At 37.5% G+C, this 9,770-nt stretch overlaps 1 protein-coding gene across 1 annotated transcript in view; it reads right to left on the bottom strand.

The window, feature by feature from the left end:
- The window catches only part of LOC123872156, a 170,328-nt gene continuing 160,558 nt past the window's right edge, over nucleotides 1-9,770 (bottom strand). The window contains exons 3-6 of the mRNA XM_045916315.1: nucleotides 8,555-8,751; nucleotides 3,705-3,936; nucleotides 2,601-2,678; nucleotides 1-1,896 (exon numbers count right to left, since the gene is read on the bottom strand). Coding sequence (XP_045772271.1) covers nucleotides 1,584-1,896; nucleotides 2,601-2,678; nucleotides 3,705-3,936; nucleotides 8,555-8,751 — 820 coding nt within the window. The 3' untranslated portion in view covers nucleotides 1-1,583. The remainder of the gene's footprint in view (nucleotides 1,897-2,600; nucleotides 2,679-3,704; nucleotides 3,937-8,554; nucleotides 8,752-9,770) is intronic.

Genomic DNA, 9,770 nt, shown 5'->3' with positions numbered 1-9,770 from the left:
ATAGTAACAGCAGGTATGATACATACAACTTAGACTTAGGTATAATCTGCACTGAAGTAAATGGTTAATTTATTTATGAAGGCGGCTTGAGTCACGTATCCATATATTTATTTAAATTAAGCCAATAAATGTTTTCCTTTAGGATAACAAAATTTATATTTTGTTCATTTGTCTCATACTAAGAACGGTTTTAAATTTCTAAGTTTTATATAGCATAGTTAACTCATGCAATTCGTAAATGATCCAATTCGCAGTTGGTTCATCGTAAAAAATACTCAACAGTATATGTACAAATAGGTAGGGCCTTGTATTTGAACAAAAAAAAACAGTTTATGTGAAAACAGCAATAATGGTAAGTACCTAGTTTTTGAAAATTCTTGATAAGTTTTGATGACCCAGAAACAAATCTGTAGGTAGGTACCTACCTGCCTATCCTACCCCTAGAGTGAATCTATGAAGCGATTCACCAATTCAGCGATCAGAAGAAGAGATTGTATCACAACAATTATCTAGTCATTGAAAGAAAATGTTATCATTATTTTTCATTTTATACATGATACCTAAACCTAATAATACTATACGTGACAGCCGTAAGAAACAAAGAGAAATTGATTATATTACCGATACATTGGTTTTTTGTCTTCATCCATAATTCATAAAAGGTATCCATCCGTATTTACAAAATTATACTTATAGAATCCATTGCCTTAAAGCTATATCAATTTGAATACTATTTCATAAAGAACTAGTAATAAATAAAGAGGCATATAATCTGTTTCGTCACAACAATATTATACGATTTAAATCGAGCAGTTAATTATTAACAAGTACCTATACAATTAGTAATAACTAGGTATGCTTCTGAAAACGAAATTCGTATGAAAGATTCAGCTTCTGCTACGGAGGAATCAAAATTATTAAAAAAAAAACACTAATCAATCTTACAAAATATAGAAATAGTGAAGGAGGTTTCATGAATCCTGATAATTTATTTTTAAATACATTATAAGCTTTAATAAATTATAAATAAAATAGAGTTAGGTAGCTTAAAATATTCTTGAATGAAAGAAGTGTTACCAAAATTAAATATAAGGAAAATAGTTCCCTCAATCAGAAGCTTAAAAATTATACGTAAAACAACCATTGGCACTAAATAATTAACATTTTAATATGTTGTACATTACGGTGAAGGTTTTGGTTTAACATAAGGTTCTTTTGTAACCTTTATACACGGCACGCTTTTAACTTATTCAAGCAAATCAATATACGTCAGTGCTTTTTATTTACATTTCATAAAACTTATTTATATGATAATAAGGTACTTAATCCACTTCAATTGTCAAACAAATGTGGTATACAAATATACAAATGTACTAAACAAATCACTGTTATAATAATACATTTATATGTTTGCATACAACTACCTTTTTAGCATCTATATTGTGTTATGATCACTTATATTCCATATACCTAATAATGGGCACCAAACTTCACTTCTCACCAATAGCACTCAAAATATCACTGTACAAACCACTCATAGATACAATCCTCATGTCTTCTACACTTAGAAGTCCACTGGTTTGTTATAAATGTGCCAATATGTCGATTTCGGAAGGCGGTTGTATATGAGAATCGTTAAGCGCTGTTGAACCAGACACTGTAACAATCACTGGCTGAGCCTCTGTGTGAACTATTGTGACGAGGTGTTCGTCAGGGTCTTTTTCTTGTTCTGTGGGTTTGGGGAGGTGCTCTATCGTGTCGTCGTTGTATTTGAGTTCTAGGGACGTTAGAGTTGGCAGCGTGTCGGTGACGGTTACAGGCGGGTCGACGCGGGGCGCTCGGTAGGATGGCGGGCCGCTGTACTCGGAGCCGCACCACGCTGCTCCCGTGGATCCTCTGTGGAAATAACATAAAGTAGTATAGAAGCAGGCGTTATTTTGCAGAAGTCCATGATATACAAGGAACCAAAGGTTTAATTTGCTATAATCCGCCAAACCAAAGAAATCTGTATGGTGTAAAGTTGCAATCTTTGCAATTAGGCTTTGTAAGGTCTACATCTCCTGAGGATGCTCCGGTGTCAGGGCGAAACGTGCGTCGAGTGGTTTTGGGATTTGTGTGGTGCGGCATGGTGGTGGTGCGTATGGCTTGCTTGGTGGCTGGCTTTTCCTGCATGTTTATCAGTGGGAGGGCGGTGCATGTCGCATTCTGCATGTTGCACCATACAGATTTCCTTGGATTGGTGGATTATAGCAAATTAAGCCTTTAGTTCCTTGTACAAGATAAAGTAAGTTCAAACTTTATGTTGTTGTTAATTCACTTAGCATACATTAGACCAGAAAACTGGGTACTTTGCCTAGGTACCAGTTCATCATATGGAGCGGATTGAAATTCACACTACATTGAGTAATAGGTGTACCTACCTATACTAGCTGCTATAGTGCAAAATTTTCTAGTGAGACTAAGTTGACTTTCAAACAAAAAAATTTTTTTCCAAATCGGTCCAGGCGTCTTTGAGTAATCGGGGAACATACATAAAAAAAAAGATTCCTACGAATTGAGAACCTCCTCCTTTATTGAAGTCGGTTAAAAATGTGTTTTACCTGACTAGACTTGCTGAATTGGATCTGTAAGTAGGAGGCGGCGACACCGCGGGCGCACTTCTGTCGAGGAGAAGTAACCTGCAAACAAACGCTTCCGATAAATACTTTGGAACTTTCTAGTTCTACAGCTTAAGTTCTCAGCGTTCTAAAGTTACAGCCTTGCAAAGGCAACATTGGAACCGATTGTTAGAAATTTGATTTAAGCTTTTCAACTCGTATTCGAGCAGGTTGTAAAACTGTTACAACTTTTAAAGTTTAAACAATAGAAATAGTTGCTTACTTATATTTTATCCTTCAACATGATACATCTGTAGTCAAGCAATGACGTCTCAAATATTATGGCTCATATAAAAGTCATGTAATCCAAAATGCAAGAGTAAAGGCCTAGTCTCGATAGCTCAACAGTTAAACGAGTGGACTGAAATCCGAAAGGTCGCCGGTTCAAACCCCTCCCGTTGCACTATTGTCGTACCTACTCCTAGTACAAGTTTTACGCTTAATAGAAGGGAATGGGGAATATTAGTCATAATGATAAACTTGGCTAATATTCTTAAAAAAAGGTACTTATCCATACTATAATGTTATAAATGTGAAAGTGTGTCTGTCTGTCTGCTACCTTTTCACAGCCCAACAGTTTAACCGATTCTGACGAAATTTGGTACAGGATTAGCTTATATCCCGAGGACGGACATAGGGGCTACTTTTTATCCCGGAAAATGAAAGAGTTCCCACGAGATCATTAAGAACCTAAATCCACGCGGACGAAGTCGCGGGCATCCTCTAGTTGTAATATAAAGGCATTGTACGGGTAAGGGTTATTGTAACAATATTGTTATTATAATATAATGCCGGCTCTTCACTCGCACGCGAATTGCGGCGGCGCGTATGCCTGTGAGTGTGAACCATCCGTTAACAAGCTGTTGTTCGCGCTCTCACGCGCTTCCGGCTGCAAATCGCGCAAATGATGAGCTAAACGTTCATACTGTGAAGCGTATGTAGAAACTTCATACAGTTTCTTTTCAATAACGTGAAATCTGCGAGCAGTTGGCATCATGCCACACTGCTGTCGAGTCAGATTTAACTTAACACAGGGACGATTCTTACCTGAGTCTATATTCTTGCATAGAAGCTTGGTAGGTGGGTGGCGGAGGCCTATAATGGAACTCCGGGTACAGCATGGCTGCGTAGGGGTGGTGCGGGCGCGCGTAGCTGGGCGGCAGTCGGGGCACGAGCCGCCGACACGACGCGCGTCGCAGCCCTAGCAAGGCGCAGGGAGCGTCGCGAGCGCCTAGTCGCCATGCTAAGCCTGCTGCGGTTACTAGCACCACACCTATGCCTGTAAAAAGAAAATAATAACAGTATAAAAATACAGACGGTAGACTTGGATTTCAGGTTTGTTTCTATCACTCCGACAAATCCTAGCTTTGACTTTGCTCAGACCTAAGACTTTGTTAAAACGAGACAACGTTAAATCGCTCGCATATAACTGTCTCGTTTTAACTGAAACTTAAGTCTAAGCAAAGTCAAAGTGCGCTCTATAGATTTCAACCTAAAGTTTGGTACAAGGCTGCGATGTGAATGTGAAGTACCTAGTCTATCTAATCATTTATATTACATACAGGAATGTGTACTGAGAGCAATTTTAACTGTGTATTTATCTGGGACGTTTTAATTTGAGTATGTTCTATCAAAATTAATTTTAGCCACATCATCACTATTAGATTAGCTTGTGATAAAAATCTAACGTCGTCGTTGTTGTCAACTAATAGATGTCCACAATAAAATCAAACTTACCTATACATACATACTAACAAATAGATAAATTTACTCATCTAGTCGACATAAAAGCTCTGCATAAAGGTGCATGGCCCCTAGCTCAGAGCTTGCTATAAATAAAAATGAAAAACTGTTCTGTTCGTTTAACTACACGCGTATTAGTGTTGACACAACAAGCCGTTAACAAATTTCACGCACAAAGCTGAGCAAGCGACTAGGTATTTAGATTATTATTTTTCGAGCTTGTGATCACGAACAATACGTTCCGGCTTTGATCTCCCGCGTTCACAGAACTCTGAATAAGTTAATAGAAATGAGGAGCTAGTGGACAAAACACTGTAATTGCATGAAATACAATTTTACAGTGCACTCAACTTTGGACTCAATTTTAGCGCAGTTTTAGACCGTTTTGCTAGGGTATGAGTTCAAGTTTGTATTCAGTGATCGAATCATAAACTATGAACTTAATTTCAATACTATTTAAGATCATTTTGCTTGGAAATTAGTTCAGGTTTGTATTGAGTGGGCCATCCGGTTTATAGAAAAAAAGTATGTATTTTGATCAGAAGTGTTGTTCGTCAGCTCCTGAAAATGGTGTCTGCGTTCTTTATCGTAACATTTTATCGTTGATTTTTAACAACCACACATAGAAAAACTTCGGAAGCACGTTAAACATAATATTATCTCTAGACTGTGCTAATAGATGTAAATTAAACTATACAATATGCAATTAGGCCTGTTTTTACAATAACGCACACTGTTTGCTTAATACTATCCATCTGTGCGGTGACACTTTCACGCTCTTTTATCATTTCTATAACTAATCTGAGTTCTGTGCCCGCATTAATACTGCACCTGTGTTATTAAAGTCCATAGTGAAAAGCGGAATTACTTTCTATAACTTATACTTTACATCGGGTCCACTCTGCTGTGGAGCTTTTATCATAGAATACTTAATAGTACCTTTTTTATCAGAAGCAGATGCAGACAGGTAGAGGCATACATAATAAATAACATACATAATAAATTATAGAAATATTTTTCTTTATTATTGTGTTAACAAATGACTTTCAAATTCAAACTCGGATTAACTTTCTTTTTTTTTAATTGAAAATGGCTTTACAAAATATTTTGAAAATTCGTGGGTTTCTCTAAATCTACTACTTATAATGTTATAGAAAGAGTTAACAGTCATAATAATAAGAATAACACACAGGGCTAATTTTGAACAAGTAACTTCACGTTGCTATACTAGGAGTCTTGAGTCTTGTCTCAAATCGAGAAGGCGAAATTCGGTTCGGTATCGTCTACCTATCTAACAGCTTTGTCAACAGTAGGCGATTAGCGAACCATCAGAAAAGACCGAAAAAAATATATTATGCATAAAAATAAATATCTGTTTACTTTATTTATACATTCTTCTAAGTAAAGCTCTCGGTATCTTACTTTGAAATTTCAGACCTCTGATTTTCCTCCTTCTCTTAATTAAATTAAAAATAATTTTCTATTTTTTTATTCCAATGGTTGAGCTACTTTATATTTACAACTATTCAAAATTGCATGTCGAGAGCTTTAATAGTCACTGAAATAATCGACTGTGACAGACAAACAGACGGACGGACGGACGGACGGAGAAAGTCGCACCCTAAGGGTTCCATTTTTACTATTTTGGTACGGAATCCTAAAAACTCAACATTTATCGTTCCTTTTTTGGAGGGAGCTAATTGTAGTACTACATAACAGAATGACGAATATTTGGTTAGCTCGTCACTCAATTTTGATGTGTGAAGTTCGCAGCTGACTGACGCGTACAAATTGCTCTGGCGTCACAACAATAGATCGCTTCCCTGTAACAACATCATTTGTCCCTAACGCTAATGAAAATCCAATTAATTCAGCTCCAAAACTCATTGGAAGTTTAATTGAAAACTTCGCCCGATGAAGGGCGGACGCGACTTTGTGAATGATGTAATGAGATTTCGGGCCAGAGTTGTTATTGTCATATGCAGGACGAATATCCAATGAGGTTCGCCGGATTGTTTCATGCTTAATTACGGACATTTGTTAGCGGCGCCGCTTTTGAGCCACATTTATTAATATTAGAACGTGAGCGCCGTAAACTGTGAACAACTGTCGGGAAAATGGCAGCTGTGGTAATCTCCCATTTTAATTTATACTGTGATAAAATTTAGAAATTGCCAATATGGAAATAAAATTGCGGCGTTTCAAAGCAATTATTTATCTACCTACAATTTGAATGATTAGGATTTTTTATCCAATACAAATTAGCCCTTGACTGCGATTTCACCCGATGGTAAGTGACGATGAAGTCTCAGATGTAAACAGACTAACTTGGAAGGAATATTATCGGATTGTAGACGGCATCGTACGTACCGGAATGCTAAATCGCTTGGCGGCACTGCGTCGACGGAAAGGTGGTAACTAGTCACCACCAGAGTCCAGACCAAAACAGAAACAATTTAGAAATTAAAAATTCCCAAATTGCTCCTGCCGGAAGTCGAACCCGGGAACTCCCACTTATAAGACCAAATCGCTCACCACTGATCGGAGAGGTTGTTAAACTTGGATGAATTTTGGATGAAGTGTTTAATTCATTCAAGTCGTCAAATTATTGAATCAATCCTGGATTTTGTAGCAAACGTTGAATAATCGGAAAATGTGTGTTTAGTATACTCAAAATAGTCTAAGTGCCTATTGAACAGTGTAACTTTGATCGATAATAAAAAAAGAAAAAAGCCGTGCTAGCGTGAAACGTGAAGCGAACTGTTAAACGATCAAAGACTTTGTCAGTGAAAAAATTCACTCGATTTACAAGTTTCACCTGGCTTCGTGAAGCGGCGAAAGTTTTATAATATGACTAGCTTATACCCACGACTTCGTCCACGTGGACCACAAAAATTTGAAACCCCTATTTTAGTCCCTTAAGGGTTGAATTTTCAAAAATCCTTAGCGGATTTCTTCGTCATAATAGATGTCTCTATGCCACAACCACTTCAGTAGTTCCATTCAGTAGTTTGGGCTGTGCGTTCAGTCAGTCAGTTAAATAATGCCCGCAACTACGTCCGCATCGATTTAAGTTTTTAAAAATCCCGTGGGAACTCTGATTTTTCGGGATAAAACATAGTCTATGCCCGTCTTCGGGACGCAAGCTAACTCTGTACCTTTCATCAAACGGATCAGTTAAACGGATGGGCCGTGAAATGGTAATAGACAGATGGACAGATACAAGCACTTTAGCATTTTATATTCGCCATATTAGTATGGATTTATCTTTAACACATTTTTGTTCCTGTTTATCTTTCAAAGGACGCCTTTTATGATTATCATAATAGCTATTCTTCTTTTTATTCAGGATTATACTTTTCCTTCAAAGGATCAGCTTATCTTTTTTTTCTCCCCTTTCCCCTCCGATTAAGCGTAAAGCTTGTGCCAGGAGTGGGTACGACAATAGTGCAACGGGTGGGGTTTGAACCGTCGACCTTTCGAAATTCAGTCCGCTCCTCAACGGTTGAGCTATCGAGGCTCTAAATGATTATCATAATAGGTACTCTTCTTTTTATTCAGGATCATACTTTTCCTTCAAAGGATCAGCTTTCCTTTAGATTGGATCTGCGCACAATTGAAAGTTAACGACACCTGAATATAAGAGTATTTGGCATTATCGGCACTCAGTTCTAACACGATTTGGAAACGCTTTCGTTCAATGAGATTGACACTTTACTTCCCGAGCACGAAAAATCTAGGATTCTATTGTAAGTAGCAGGAACGGTTTTACACAAAGATGATAGTATATCTATCTTACCTTTGAGGTTCAGCATTATAATCAATTAACTTAATCGACAGTCAATAGGTCTCGACAAAAATAAAATTAAAATTGTGAATCCCCAAAACTTCTAATAAGATTGCCACTTCGGAATAGTACTCTGAATTTTATCTTTTATCGTGATCTCTTGAGTGTAGAGAGTAAATATCATTAGTTAAAATTACATCCACGTAAGTTTCAATTGATACAATGTATCGTGATATAATATTCGCTGACATATCCAATCCAATCAGGACATCCAAAAATTTCAACAAAGCGTTGCATAGGGAAAATGTAGTTTCCTTTCAAACAATTTTTTAGAAAATTTAGAAGGCTTTTAATAATAGTAACTTACCTATCATAAGTAGCAGTAATGTGAGGGGTGCTCGAGGGTGCGGCCTCAGGGCTCCTAACACGGCCCCTGCAGCCACCAGGCAGGCGCCCACGACGCCCAGGAATAGAACACACAGCCTTAGCGGAGGCCGGCCACAACATGACTTGGGAGCGTTGCCTTCCCCTTCTGAACATGCATACGCTGCACCTCTTCCTGATCTGGAAAAGAGAGAAACATCATTTTATCCAACGGATATTATTTTTTTCATTACACATAGTCTTGACGGCAAGAAAACAACGATGAGGTCTAAGTTAGAATAGAAGATACATTGATTTTTGCCTTGAGGGTACGTATAAGATATGTTGCAGGAAACACGGACGCAGGAAAGGCGTTCTGAACATTAGTGGTTCGTACCAGAAACTTTAAACAAAAAAAAAATCGTACAAGTAGATGGGGTGTTGACCACATAAGGATACTGGTGGTGGGGTGTGGACTGTGGACCACATCTATACTAATATTATAAAGAGGAAACCTTTGTATTTTTGTATTTTTGAATGTTTGTATTGAATAGGCTCAAAAACTACTGGACCGATTTCAAAATTTCTTTTACCATTACTTAGAGGGATTCTTCTGAATCAGTATAGGCTATATTTTATCCCGGAAAATAGATAGGATTTTTCGTGGTAGTGAAAATTGTGGAGTAAGGCGTCGAAAAAACTACCGTTATTGATTTCAAAAATTCTTTCACCGTTGGATATGTACGTGATCCCTGAGTGCTATAGGCTATATATTATGTACCACGGGCGAAGCCGGGGCGGACCGCTAGTAAGGTTATATGGTAAAACGGTGAAGGAAGAACAAGATTGTGAAGTTCCTGAGCACACTCAAATCCGATAGACGACCGATAGGCTGGCGACATTACAACAAGATAGGTGAACTATAAATGATGTGCATGTGTTCACCTACATGATGCATTTCATGTAGGTGAACACTAATTTTGTTTAACACCTGTAAATTTCATACACGTATGTCTATCGCGATTAGGTAGGTACTACCCTAGTGCGTCAAATTGAAAATATTTTTATTCAATTAGACTTTTACAAGTACTTTTAAATCGTCAAGAGTATCTACTTGTACCACTGGTTCGGAATGCCTTACGTTGCATTACTTAAAAGCATCTTAAAAGCATAATGATATGATTCGACCGACATCAGCGCTTGAGGAATTTAGTCTTTGA

The sequence above is a fragment of the Maniola jurtina genome, chromosome 14 (genome assembly GCF_905333055.1).
Source record: "Maniola jurtina chromosome 14, ilManJurt1.1, whole genome shotgun sequence".
Taxonomy (NCBI): domain Eukaryota; kingdom Metazoa; phylum Arthropoda; class Insecta; order Lepidoptera; family Nymphalidae; genus Maniola; species Maniola jurtina.
Note: the sequence above shows the minus strand (reverse complement) of the source record. Positions and strands in the feature narration are given on the sequence as shown.